General features: G+C 58.4%; 1 protein-coding gene across 6 annotated transcripts in view; it reads left to right on the top strand.

Annotated features, from left to right (window-relative positions):
• Positions 1–14,326, top strand: part of PLEC (plectin) — a 94,913-nt gene that overhangs the window by 17,439 nt on the left and 63,148 nt on the right. For 2 of the 6 annotated variants that reach the window (XM_063131263.1, XM_063131264.1), the window contains exon 1: positions 13,580–14,121. The exons of the other annotated variants lie outside the window; for them this stretch is intronic. In XM_063131263.1, coding sequence (XP_062987333.1) covers positions 13,608–14,121 — 514 coding nt within the window. In that variant the 5' untranslated portion in view covers positions 13,580–13,607. Of the gene's footprint in view, positions 1–13,579; positions 14,122–14,326 lie in introns of those variants that run through there. 6 annotated transcript variants of the gene reach the window in all.

Raw genomic sequence — 14,326 nt, forward strand, 5'->3', positions numbered from 1 at the left:
TAGTTAAAAGAGCATATAAAACCAATACAATATTAAAATAACAATCACAGCATCTTAAAATTCTTAGGTTTAAAATTCATCTGGGTAATAATAATAATAATAATAATAATAATAATAATAATAATAATAATAGGCCTTTGCCCCCCCCCCCCCCCGTCCCTGCCCTGATTCTGGGTTTCTGTGCTCCTGTGGCCTGGGGCTGGGGGAGCTGGCTGTTGACTGTGCTCCCAAGAGGGTGAGACGTGTGCCAGGAGACTGTCTGGGGCGGTTGTGGAACACTGAGCCACTAGACCCTGGGAAGCTGGGAGGGAATGCAGGCAGGCAGGCAGGCAGGCAGGTGAGAGCTGCCCAGTGTTCTGGTGTGCTGTGATTGATGGCCCCGCATGGCTGCACTGCAGCAGTGGCTGCCGGTGATTCCAGGAAGTGGCCTGGCGCATGACCCTGTGGAACGAAGGCTGGTGGGGGTACAAGGCATGAAGCTGATGTACAAAACTATCCATGGTGTGGAGAAAATGGGCAGGGAGACATTTTCCTCTCTCAAAATACTAGAACCCAAAGGGGTCATATCCCATGAAGCAGGTTGGTGAGACATTCAGGAACAATAAAAGCAGGGATGTCTTCACACAGTACACAGTTAAACTATGGAATTCACTACCACAAGATGTAGTGATGGCCACCAATTTGGATGGCTTTAAAAGGGGGTTTGGATATCCATGGCTACTAGTCCTGATGGCTATGTGCTACCTCCAGCATTCAAGGCAGTAAGCCTGTGTGCGCCAGTTGCTGGGGAACGTGGGTGGAGGGTGCTGTTGCACACAGAAGAGGGCCAGGATCTCTCCTCGATCCTCCCGGAGTGCAGGACACGGAATAACGGGCTCAAGTGAAAGGAAGCCAGATTCCAGCTGGACATCAGGAAAAACTTCCTGACTGTTAGAGCAGTACGACAATGGAACCAATGACCTAGGGAGGTTGTGGGCTCTCCCGCACTAGAGGCCTTCAAGAGGCAGCTGGACAACCATCTGTCAGGGACGCTTTAGGGTGGATTCCTGCATTGAGCAGGGGGTTGGACTCGATGGCCTTGTAGGCCCCTTCCAACTGTGCTATTCTATGATTCTATGTCCTGCCTTGTGGGTCCTTGATCGACAGCTGGTTGGCCCTTATGTGAACAGAGTGCTGGACTAGATGGACCCTGGGTCTGGCCCAGCCTCAGGGCTCTTACTTATGTAACACTTACTATTAGATTGTAAGCCTATGCGGCAGGGTCTTGCTATTTACTGTGTTATCTGTACAGCACCATGTTCATTGATGGTGCTATATAAATAAATAATAATAAATAATAATAATGTTCTTAACCCGCGTGGCCCAAGAGCTCCCAAGGGCCAACGGAAGCCCACGCTGCCTTGCTGTCAGAGGAGTCTTGCAGGCAAGGACACCCCCCACCCCCCAGTGGCCAAGGAACACCTCTGTGCGCACGTGTGTTTTGTAGGGGGCAAGAAACAGGATGGGAGGAAATGGGCACTGCGTGGAATAAATATCCAAACTGATGCACCAAATTCTGTGCGCTGTTTTATCAATCATCCAAACAAAGCTGCTCTGACTGTATTTATTATTCCTTCCTTCCATAGTTCTCCATGAAAAGTCCCCAAATAGGTTGTGGGGGGGAGGGGAGTAGCTGTGGGGGGACCTAATTCATCCTGCCCTTTTGCATCATCTTGGCTTGGCTGGCCCTGGGGAGGGAGCCCAGCGGGCGGTCCTGGAGGCCTGTCCCAGGCATTGCTCGCAGAAGGCCTCTGCTCTGGCCGCCAGCGTCTCCTCCGGCTTTAAAAAGACGTCATGGGAAAGAGAAGCCTCTCTCTGCCTCAGCCCCCGGGGAGACCATGCTGGGCTAGATGGGCCAAGCGCCTGAGCCAGTCTGCGGCAGCTTCCGTGTGCTCTGGAAAGCACCGCCAGCTTCCTCTCCCCACTCATCTGTCTTCTGGGACACCAGCAACTGTTTCCCACACATTTAAAGCCCATGAGGACTAGAAACCACTTGTCTTTGTAAAAAAAGCAGCAGCGGCAGCAGCTGCTGTGATTTTTGGGAATCCAAAATCTGCCTCCCGCGGAGTCACCATTTTTTGCTTTTTCTCAGAGAGGGCATTCTTGTGAAGGGTGTGATGGGTGGGCTGCCTATGTTCAGGGTGTGATTTTTTGGGGTGGGTGGGGTGGGGACGTACTGCAGCATGTGGGAAAGGGGAGAGTTAACCCTTCCCTCCCCAGCTGCAATTCCTTCAGAAAATTGCCCCCTGCGTGGCAATTAAGCTGAGAAAAAAATCCTTTCCATTGGCACCCATGAACATCCTGGGCTGTGTGGAGTAGATTCTGGGCCAGGACCCCATGCACCAGGCTTAGCGATGCCCCTGTGGTGAACGGGTCTCTCTGCCTCCCCTCGTGGTCGCCTGGGCCAGCTTAAGCATCGGTCGAGAGAGTTGAACCCAGACCCTACTGGGTAGGCAGTCAGGTACCTTCTGTGTGTGTAGGACTGCAACTCCCATGATCCCCACCCCTGGGGCCCTCCAGATGTTTTGGACTTCAAGTCCCATCAGGCCCAGCTTGTGTTGCCAGTGGTCAGTTGAGGAGTTGCCCAGGACCTGGTAAGGGAAAAGGCTGATTGGCCTTGAGGGATGGAGCTGCAGTCCTGCCTCGTCTGCCTGGAATCGACATGGCAGAGCTCAGGAACCCTCCAGCCTAACGGGACGGGAGGTCTTCCACATCATGCTGAGCCCGCATCTGTCCTCCTTGCGTCCCGCTCTCTCTTTGCCTTGCTTCCTCACTCTGTCCCGTCCCCCACTCTCTGCACAAGGTCTGCTGCGTCTGGGGAGTGAGCATGGCTCGCTCTGCCCGCCTTTGCGCCTGCCCAGTTCTGCCTCTGCTGCTGAATCGCTCGCCAGCCGCTGAACTCGTCCCCAGGCTTGTGGGTGTTTGCTGATCCGTGGCCTGCCTTGCACGGGGCCTTCCCGGGAGAGCGTGGCGGAACTGTCCTTGCAGATCCACTGCAGAGAACTCCTCTGCTGGTGGCCTGACAAGCACTAGGACCCTGCACTGGCTGCTAAGGTCTGGTGGCGGGTGGGTGGGGGGCTGGGAACCGCCGCGGCATCTGCATCACTTCCTCCCCGGGCCCAGCCCAGCCCCAAGAGGAGTTGATACGGGGTGGAGGGCGTGAGCGTCGACATGGGTTCTCTGCTGGGGGTGTTCTGGGAGTTGTAGTTGGGATCTGGCCTGGACTGTGAAGGGCCCGGCTGCAGAGTGCCCCGGGGCAGCTGCCGCCTGCTGCAGCCAAGCTGCTTGTGCGCACTGGGCAGTGTCTGGCGCCAGGCACAGTGGGGCCGATGGGTGGGCACAAGGGCGGCAGGCAGTGTGGTCACCCCTGGTTGCTTGACCCTCCCATGCTCTCTTCAGCCCGGAGCCGGCTGGAACGCACTCCTGCCCCCACCGCCCGCCAGCCAGCCCCTGTTCTGCAGACGAGCTTGTGCATAATTTCTGGTGCTGAGTTTGACCAAATTACTTGCAGGACTGCTTCCACCCAGACCAACCTGCCCACACTTCGAGATCAGCCACAGAGGCCCTTCTCACTGCAGGGCCTTTTCTGCAGTGGCCCCACACTTTTGGAATGGGTGGCCAGGCCCCATCACTGCAGGCTTTTAAGGCCCGGGAGATTTGCTTACTTTGGCCTTCCCTTGAATATGTATTATTGGCTGTTGGCTTGTGGCTGCAATTGGTGTCGTCGCTTTGTGCATTGTCTTGGTGTCTGTTGATTTCATGACTGTCTCCTCTTTTATTGCTGTATCGGTTTTTATTGTATGGATGTTATTGCGAGGCACCTGGGGAGCAGGGCCGGTGCCAGACTATTTTGCGCCCTAGGCAAGGCGAGCTACTTGCACCCCCCCCCAAATTGCCAACTTTGATTTTTAAGAACAGATTTTTGTAGAGAAAAATAAAAAGCCAAAACTTGAACTTATTATGTTTTTCCCCCTTAAAACAGCTAATTTGTATAAAACTGTGACCTTGTATAAAAGGTCAGTACTGCGCCCTGCCTGGCAAGGCCCACGTTGGGAGGACTCCTGCTCTGAGCAGCGGCCTAGAAATATTTCACAGGAATAAACCATGCTGCTGCTGCAGCAGCAGGGATTTCCAGCGCTAGCTCATCCCTTGCATGTAGAATCAGCTGCCCAGTGGGGAGCTCTTCGCAGTCGGGGAACCTGGCGCCCGCCCCCGCGTACATGAAATCAGGGTGCCGGGGCTCCCCCCCCCGCCCCCCGCCCCGTTCCTGAGCTGCTGTGCTGCGCGCTTCTTCCTTGCGTGCCGAAGGGCTGCTGTCCGGCCGCCCCTCTTCCAGAGCTGGGCCTTGCCAGGCAATTCCTGGGTCCGCGCGGTAGCGGGCCACCCCCGAGGGGTGCGCGGACGCCTTTGCAGCGCCCCGCCGGGGTGTCCCTTGGGACCTGGCCTTTGTGGGGTGGGGGCGGCCACGACCGGCTCTGGCGCCAGGTGAGCAGGCTGTTAGTCGGGGCGGCGCGGGGGACCTCGCTGGCCGGAGGGCGGGCGCGGGGGGGGGGAGATGCGACGCGCCTCCCTGCCTGCCTCCCGCCGAAGTGCCGCAGTGGCCACGCGCGGGGCCGAGCCGCTTGCGCTCGATGGCTGGGACCGGCCGGAGCCCCGCGCGCGGATTGGCTGCGCCGCTGCCGGGGGGCGGGAGGGGGCGGAGTCGGGCCCAGCCCAGCCCGGCCCGCGAGCGGAGCGGAGCGGCCGTTCGCATCCCGGCGGCGGTGGGAGGACGCTGCGCCGCGCCGCGCCCCGAGCCGCCCACCATGGACTCGGCGCGCTCCATCCAGCACGAGATCAGCTCGCTCAAAGGTACCCGGCAGAGCAGGGCCGGTGCAGAGGGAGGCGCTCGCCCAGGGCGGGGGCGCCGCGGCACAGCCGCCCGGCTCCGCCCGCCCCACCGGCGCCGCAGTGGGTCCGATCGCGCTCCCAGGGTCCGGGTCTCCCTCGCGCCCCTTCCCCCCCACTCCGTGCCCCCCACTCCCGCGGGCTCTGGAGCAGCGGCGCGCCTCGGCTTGTGTGGCCCTGGTGCTGGGGGCAGTGGTATTCGGGGCGGTAAGGGCTAAGGGGGAGGCGTCTTGCCCCTTCCAGCGGCGGAGCTCGGGGCGGGGGCGGGGGTGCGCGGCCGCCACTCTCCATGCACCTCCGGCAGCGCCTAGAAACTCTCGCTTGAGCCCCCGGCCAGCGGGTAGGAGAGCGTGCTGCCGTGCGGGTCCCCCCCGCCCACTCCGCGTCCCTGGCACAATTGGCATTATGGAGAATCTCCTCGAAGACCAGCCCCTGCCCCGAGGAGCCTGCAGTCTAACGTACCGCAGGGAGCCCTGGGGCAGGAGAGCGGCAGGCCCCGCTCCGTTCAGGGACTCATACTTCTGCGGGGATGGGGCGGGTGCAGGGCTTGGCCCGAGGCCCCGCAGGCGGAGGGGGCTCATGAGCCCTTCAGGGGCGAGGCGCAGGGGGGCAGCTGTCTGCAGGAGCAGAGGCCTTTGGGCAGCTGCAGGGGCAAAGGTCGTGGGAGGGGGGTCCATGTGGCTAGGGAGGGGTGGAAAGCCTGGCGGGTGAGGCTGAGCTGAGTGAGCCGTTTGCGCTGGGGATGGGAGCAGGTCAAAGGCCGGGCTTGATCCCACCTGTGGCCTCTGGTCGGGATGGGGCTGGTCCTTGGGCGACCAGTTGCCAATCGCAAGGAGGAGAAGCCTGACAAAAGGAGCCAGCCGGGTTGCCTGTAGAACTTCCATGTTGAGGGGCACCGCGTTCGGAGGGATGGGGGGGTGTCCGTGGCCTTCCTGCCCTGCCTGTGAGATGCTTCCGTGTGTGTGTGTGTGGGGTGTCTCTTGCAAGCGCTAGGCAGGCTGCTCCTTGCGTTTCCCCCGGGGCTCGTGTGTGCGTGGTGTGTGTGTGTGTGTGGCTCTTCCTTCTTGCCCATTGTCGTGAGCGCCTTCCAAGCTACAGGGCCTGGTGGTGTGTTGTCCTGCTGCTCTGGGTGCTGGCCGTGGGCTCGCTTGTGGGGCTCTGGAGCGCGATGCTTCATCTGCAGGGGCTGGTGGAGGGGGGGGGGCGCATCCAGGTTGCCCGTGGGGCGTGCAGCATCTGGGGTCCTGCGCCAGTGTGGGTTGCTCTGTGAGGATGTGGAGGCTGGAGGGGTGTGGGTGTGTGGGTGTGTGAAGTACCAGCCCCGTCAGACCTTGCTGGAGGCCCATTCCGTCTCCCCAGCCAGCCCTGAGATGGAGGGCCCGCCCGGCGTGCCTGGATGCTGCCCCATGTGTGTGGGTCATGCAGAGCACCTTCGGTGGAGAGGCCCAGTTTGGCAGGCCCTCCACGCTTGGCAGGGTGGGCCGGGCTGTGGGTGGTGCAGTGCCACTTGGCCCGCCAGGCGCTGCAGAGGGGCTTTTGCGCCAGCCGGGCTGATTTACTGTGAGAACAAGTCCCGTCCCCCTCCCCCGCTCTGTGGCCTGATTCGTAATCCGTCCTCTGCCCCCTCCAGGCCCTCGCTGGCTGCCAGGCTCCCCCTCGCCAACAGCCTTGTCTTTGTTCCCGGCTCAGGGTGGAAATCCTGGGCAGCCCCCTTTGGACACAGTGATGGGGGGGGGCAGAGCCCCTGTCCTGTACATCTTCTGCAGGGGCTTGTTCCGGGGGGGAGGGGAGGAGGGCAGAAGGTTCTTCCTCTCTCCCCCTATTAAACTGCCAGGCAAAGGCCCCATGCATGGCAGGGGAGGGGGTGTTGATTTGGCCCCCTGACTTCCCTGGCTGGCTACAGCCCAACCCGCCTCTGCCCCCACGACCACCTTAGTTTTCAAGAAAGTAGCTATGGGAGGGGGTGGAAAGCTATTGAGAGGAGAGAAATGAGGGGCATTTAACCCTTTCACTGCCAGGCATTCCCCCACTGTCTTCTCCCCAGGGACATGGCTTGGGGCACCCCCTGGCTTCCCTGCTTTCATTTGCCCTCTTGCAAAGCTGCTTAGAGTTCAAATGCTCATATTTGTGCAGTTGGCTCCTGGGTCTGTGTGCGAACTGTGCCCGGTGGAAGCAGCAGCTGAGGTTCAGGGCAACAGGGTGCAGGTGGCTCCATGCAGGCCAGGAGGAGAGGAAGGCGCGCGTCTGTCTGTCTGTCTGTCTGCCTGTGGGTGGGTGGCTGATGTAGCAGGAGACCTTTGCGTGGGTCAACAGCAGAGAGTAATTTCCCCAGGTTCTAAGAGCATAATTTCCTAGCCCTGAGAAAGAACTGATGGGGGGGGGAGTGGTGAGGAGGGGCAGACCTGCCGTGTTTGGGGGAGAGGGTTCAGCTGGGCAGGGGCAGACACTCTTCCGGGGCCTTGCAAGGTCAGAAGCCCTCGGGGTGCTGCCTCCTAGTTTGGGGTGGTGATGGTGCTGGCTTTGCGGGGTGTGCCAGGGTCCCTGGCTGGCTGGCGTGGAGGCAGATCTGGGCCGCCTGCCTGGCACTGCTTGACGTGGCCTCCACTGCCCAGCCAGGCTGACTCTGCGCTTTTCTGTGGCTGCTGCAGTGACATATTTTGGCGTGTGTGTAGAAATGCGCTGATGCGTGCCGGTGGGAGGGGGCTGGTCAGACTTATTTGGGGGAGGAGCAGTGGAAGGGGGGCTGCTACGAGTGAACCCCACTGCCTCTCCGAACAGAGCCTGTTGCCTGTGGGGCGTTCTCTCCCCTACCCCCACTTGCTGGAGGTAGGGGACAGTTCCTTGCTGCGGGAGGGAGGGCGGCACCCTCTCCTGGGAGAACCAGGGCAGCGAGTGAAGCAGAGTGAAGCAGCCCCTCCCGGAGGGGAGGATGAGGAGTTGAGGGGGGAATGCAGCCACCGCTGTGATTTCTTTGGGCTCCTGTGCTGAGTGGACCCGCTTGCGCGCTCCTGAGAGCCTGACGCTTTTTTTTTTGTACTGAGACACTGCTGGGGTGTCCCCGCTCTGTCTGATGGGGCTTGGGGGGGTGGGCTTGGGGCGGGAGTCAGAAGGTGGAGTGTTGCCGCTTCAGACCTGTTCCTTCCTTTGCCCAGCTCCCTTGTTGTACAGGCAGATTAGGGAATCCGCGAAGCTACTCTGCCGAAGCTACTCCGACGAATATCCTTGTGAGCCCACGGGAAATGGGGTGAGTCGGCCATCAAGGAGGCCCTGACTCGTGAGGAGAAGGCGGAATGGAGAAGGCACCGAGAAGGACCTGAGTGCTGTTGCTCTCCTCAGAAAGGAATCGGGAGCGCCTGGGGCTTCTCTCTGCTGGAGACAGCGCCTCGGAGGGAGGGCGCTGGCTGTCAGCAAAGTCAGGGCAGGGCCCCAGGGGCAGCTGCTGAGCCCCCTCCCTCTCTCCCGCAGGGTCTGCCCCTTGCCCAGAAGCAAGCCCCCCCCCGCTCTGTCCACAGGGAGCCAGAGCCCTGAGCGCCCCCCCCCCCCCCGGCCACTGTCTGGGATAGGTTGGAAGGATTCATTGCCTGCCTGATTGCGATCTTGGAGTCGTAAAGGAATATTCAATAATACTACACTCCGCCTTCTGCTGCAACAAACAGCTTGGCTCACTTGCTGGAGCCATCTGAAGCCGATTGCATTGCAAGCACCGTCTGGATCATGCATGGCTCTGTTTTGGCACACGGCGCCCTGGTTTGTGTGGTCTGGATTACACACATGTGGGGGGGGGGCAGGGGTTAGTCCAGGCACTGTGTAATCTGATGCTGTGGTTAAGCGCTTACAATCACCAAAATGGAAGGGGCTGAATGACAATGATGTATATCCCAAAACGTGACAATGTTTTAATGTACCGTATTTCTTCGATTCTAAGACGCCATCGATTGTAAGGCGCACACTAATTTCAGTACCATCAACAGAAAAAAAGCTTTGATTCTAAGAAATAATAAAGGCACCCGCGATTCTAAGACGTGCCCCGTTTTTAGAGATGTTCGTATGGGGAAAAAAGTGCGTCTTAGAATAGAAGAAATACAGTAAATGCTAGTTTTGCACACAAAATTAAAACAAATGATTAGCCGTCAAAAAAAACCCATCAATGCCTGACACATATAGGCTGTACATAGTCCCAATACTGATTTCAAAATCAAGGCTGTCTACGTACACAGTGCCAAAACCCCAAATGCATTTTGACCAATCCGGCCCTCCTCAGCGGGAGAAAACATGCACAATCATGACAGCCTGAACCAAATTAACGTGATGTTTGAAGCAAAATACACAGACGTAGAGACATCTGCCATGCCCAGATAATTGGATAAACTGATTTTTATTAGACTATATTTAGCAGTAATTGTTGCACGCTCTCACACACATATTATTAGACTGTATTTATCAATAATTGTTGCATACACACACACATACACATACATACATAAACATACATACCAGTTACTGGTAAATTGATTTTACCAGTAATTTACTTCTGCAGCCCTGATTTTGAAACCTGCATTTGTGACTATTGCACAGCCTATACGTGTGAGGGCATTTTCGACTGTTCTCGTGTTTGGTCAGCCCTGCATCTTCGAGGTGTTTCTTTCGCCTCCACCTCCTGCTGGACTGGACTGATCCTGGTTCCTTAGCGCCTGTCTCTGGACCCTTGGACCTTGAGATGCTTTTCTTGCCCGGGGGTTCTGGCTTCGCCATGTCCTTTCCCAGGCTGTTGTGGCTGGGGTGGGGTTTCTGTGTCCACCATGTCTGCGTTCAGGCCAGTCTGAGCAGTTTCTGGCTAATGATTAGCTCATCTGAACAATGCTGTTTCTTGCACGCCACTGGGCACAGGGCCACGGGGGGGGGGGGTTTGCAAGAGGGAGGGAAGGGAGGCAGGATCCTTTTTGGCATCCCAGCCTGAACTCCTGGGGGGCGGGCAATGGAGAGTGCTGCTGCCAGTGCAGGGCCCCAGCTGCCAGGGGTCCCTTGCCCACAGAAGCTACCTGGAAGCAACCCCCAGAATATAGGACAGTTTGGGGTAGGGGGCTCCAAGTAGCAGGCATGTTCTTCTGGGGGCACGGGGGGGGGAACGAGTGGCACCCCTCCCCAATGGGAGCTTTACAATCTGCCAACTTTGCAGAAGCACAGGTCTCTTTGTAAGCGGAATGAGCTTCTCACTTTAACCTATTGCTGCTTTGCATGTGCTCAGGGGAGTGGCTGTGGCCACAGATCCTGAAAGGTGGTCTCTTTCTCTCCCTCACCCGCTGTGCTTGTGGCGCTGAGCTGCAAGAGAGCTCTTAAGAACATAGGAAGTGCCCTGAGGCTGGATCAGACCAAGGGTCCATCTAGTCCAGCACTCTGTTCACACAGTGGCCAGGCAGCCATCGACCAGGGATGAACAAGCAGGACATGGTGCAGTAGCACTCTCCCACCCATGTTTATTTCACTTATTTATTTTATTACATTTATTATTATTATTATTATTATTATTATTATTATTATTATTATTAATTTATTTATTTATATAGCACCATCAATGTACATGGTGCTGTACAGAGTAAAACAGTAAATAGCAAGACTGCCGCATAGGCTTACAATCTATATACTGCCCCACAGCCGAAGCTCTCTGGGCGGTTTACAACAATTAAAAATGGTAAACATTAAAAGTATACAAAATTTAAAAACCAGTTCCCCAGCAACTGGTGCACACAGGCTTATTGCCTTGGATACTGGAGATAGCACACAACCATCAGGGCTAGTAGCCATTGATTGCCACCAGGAATTTATCCAACCCCGTTAGATAAACGTTCTTCGCCCAGGGACAGGATCCAATCAGCCCCAAGCACGACTTCCATCCAGATTGGTGGCCATCACTACATCTTAGAATCATAGAATAGCAGAGTTGGAAGGGGCCTACAAGGCCATCGAGTCCAACCCCCTGCTCAATGCAGGAATCCACCCTAAAGCATCCCTGACAGATGGTTGTCCAGCTGCCTCTTGAATGCCTCTAGTGTGGGAGAGCCCACAACCTCCCTAGGTAACTGATTCCACTGTCGCACTGCTCTAACAGTCAGGAAGTTTTTCCTGATGTCCAGCCAGAATCTGGCTTCCTTTAACTTGAGCCCGTTATTCCGTGTCCTGCACTCTGGGAGGATCAAGAAGAGATCCTGGCCCTCCTCTGTGTGACAACCTTTGAAGTATCTGAAGAGTGCTTATCATGTCTCCCCTCAGTCTTCTCTTCTCCAGGCTAATCTACCATCTTGTGGTAGTTAATTCCATAATTTAACTCTGCGCTGTGTGAAGGAGGGCTTCCTTTTCTCTGTCCTGAATCCCCCACCATTCAGCTTCATGGGATGACCCCACTGGGTTCTAGTATTTTGAGAGAGGGAGAAAAATGTCTCCCTGTCCACATTCTCCATACCTTGCATAATTTTGTACACCTCTCTCATGTCTCCCCTTCAGCCTCTTCTTCTCCAAGCTAAACAATCCTAAACAATCCTCTTAAGCTAGCCCCACGTCCCGTTCCCAGCGCAAAAGGACAGCCCTGCAAGATTTTCATTAATGACATAGAAGAGTGCCAGAACATGTGCAGAGTGCCTTTACCACTAGTCCTTATGTACTGGGATTTAAGGGCCAGGCTGACTGCTGTAGGCTTTTGCCTGGGCCCCTTCTCTGGTTTTCGAAACCAAGCATCTGTGAGCTGAAGGGGGCAGTCGCCGTCTGTTCTGGTGTGTCTGGGTGGGGCAGTGTGTGTGTGCGTGTGTGTAGGGGGATCCAGGAGCAGCCGCCAGAGGCAAATCCTGGACAAATATTGACATTGGCCGTCAGCTCAGGAACCTGCCCTTTTTCCGTGGGAGCAGGAGAGCCTGGGAAAGGAGAGGGGCCTTTCCTTCCCATCCCCCACCCTGCCCCCCTGCCCTGCTCCACGCCCTCTAGGTGAAGGGGAGGATGTGTTAGCTGGCTGGTGGGACGTGGGTGTCGGGGGGGGGGGCTTTGGATTCATGAAAAAGACTTTGGATTCATGAAAAGGGGGCAGCATATCTCTGTGTGTACATGGAAACTAGTTTCAAAGCTGTGGCAGGTCAGGGCCTGTGTTCGAGTCCCACTTCAGCAACGTGTTCTACTTGTGGCTCTCACCAAGTTGTGCTCAGCCTGAGTTTCCTGTATGTAAAATGGGGATGAGAAGAGCCTGCCTGGCAATGGGGAAGCACATTCCAGATGGAGCTGCACTGAAGATCAGGCGGGGGTCCGTGCTGGGCGTTTCTAGGTGGTTCTCTTCACTCTCAAGTTCCTAGAAAGACCCTTGGTGCTCTGGGGGAGGGGAGGCTGGGGGACAGAGCGTGCCACCTGCCTGTATCACTCTTTTGGGGGGGGCACAGGCTGAGTTCTTTTGATCTCCGGCCTCTGGAGCACAGGCAGAGCTCCCGGCTGCCCCTCTGCGGACCGGGCATTCCCCTAATGAGTGCATGGGGGTTGTGGGGGAGGGGAGGTGCGGTGGCGCTAGATGCATCCGGGGCCTGAGGCTATAATTGGAGACACTCGTGGGGGGCACTGCAGCCCCTGCCCAGCCACCGAAATAACTTGCACGTCCCCTACCAGGAATAGCTCTGGAAGAGACGGCAGAGTGGTCAGCTGACAGGGCGGGGGGGGGCAGGGCAAGGCGGCTCTGGAGGTGGGGGCAGGGGCATTCTGCCCAGCTCCAGCAGGGCTGTGGTGTTGAGCCTTGTGGTGCAGCGGAGGGCAGGAGCTGTGCCAGGAGGGGGAAGGGCACTTCCAGGATGGCTTCGCTTTGTGGGTCTGGGGGCGGATCTTTGCTGTGTGTGGTGGGGAGGGGGCATACTTGGGTGTGGTCTCCTGCCTTTGTTCAGCTAGGGTGCAGGTCCCTCTGGCTTTCCTGTGCCTCAGTATTCCCTCCTGGCAGTTGGGCGCATGCTGGCCAAGCAGGAGGCAGCAGGCCCAGGTGCCCACTCTGGTGTGCCGAGGGTTAACCATGGCCCGTTCTCTCTTTCTCTGGGCACAGTGCCACAGACAGCAAGGAAGTGGGGCGGGCGCCTCCTGCAGCCCTGAGCTGCTGGCCTGCCTTGCCAGCTGTTCACCCCCACCCCTGGCTCCCCGGGCCCAATCCAGTGGGAGCAGTTTTTGCTTCCTCAGTGGGATGGAGCTGCCAAGACCCGTGGGCAGAGCATGGCTCTTCCCACCCCCACCCCCCGCCACCAAGTTGAAGGAAACTTTGAGAACTCCAGCATGTGCACAGAGGCGCCTCCTGCTGGGGCTGTGGGCCCCCTCCCTCCCTCCCTCGCTGAGTCAGGTCTGGCAGTGCCCTGCCCCAGTGGTTGGAGAGGGGGGAGCGCAAGGCTGAGCAGAAGTCGCGGGAGTTGTGGAGAGGGAGGGAGGGAGGGAGGGAGGGAAGGAAGGAGGGAGGGAGGGGGGCAGCCCTGCGCGCACCCACCTCCCATCCCGTCCTGCCGGCCGCTGGGGGAGGAGTTGGAGTGGTTGCAGCCACTGCTGCGTTCTGTGAGCCAGCCAGGCGGAGGCTCCTTGGGGCGGGCGGACAGATCCGACCCTTCCTTCCTGGTGCGACCGGCCGGCTGCCTCTCCGGCCTGTTCAGAAGCAGGCGAGTCCCGCACCTTCTCAGCCGGGAGCCATGGTGGCTGGCATGCTGATGCCCCTGGGGCAGCTGCGCTCCATCTACGAGCTGCTCTTCCGAGACGGCGTCCTGGTGGCAGAGAAGGACCGGCGCCCCCACAGCTACCACCCACAGCTGCCCGGGGTGACCCACCTGCAAGTGCAGCGGGCCCTGGGGTCCCTGCGCTCCCGGGGCCTGGTCCGGGAGAACTTCGCCTGGCGCCACTGCTACTGGTACCTGACGGATGAGGGAATTGCCCACCTGCGCGAGTACCTGCACTTGCCGCCTGAGATTGTGCCCGCCACCCTGCAGCGCGTCCGCCGCCCTGTGGCCCTGCCCCGGCCAGCCTCACGCCCGCCTCGCGTGCAAACGGTGCCGGGGGGGCTGGTCTGCCCCGCCAAGCCGCAGGAAGATTCGCGGCAGGTGTATCGCCGGAAGGAGGATTCTGCCGCCCTCACCGCAGCTGGGCACGTGGAGCCCGTCCCTCGGAGGGCGGGGCCCCAGGTGGCATCTGATCGCACGCCTGCCGAAGGTCAGACCTGGGAACCACTGGGCAGAGGGAAGTGGCACCGGGGGTGGGGTGGGGGGAGAGGGAGGCGTGGAACCATTTTTGGGCGCCAGGTCAGGATTGCCTGCCAGCGATGGCAGCGGTATGCTCCTGCACGGCACTTCGTGGGATTTGCCACTCCGGGTGTCTCCGAGGGTTTCCACGCCTGCTTCGCTTCTTTCACGCCTCC

This window comes from Elgaria multicarinata, chromosome 7, assembly GCF_023053635.1.
Source record: "Elgaria multicarinata webbii isolate HBS135686 ecotype San Diego chromosome 7, rElgMul1.1.pri, whole genome shotgun sequence".
NCBI lineage: Eukaryota > Metazoa > Chordata > Lepidosauria > Squamata > Anguidae > Elgaria > Elgaria multicarinata.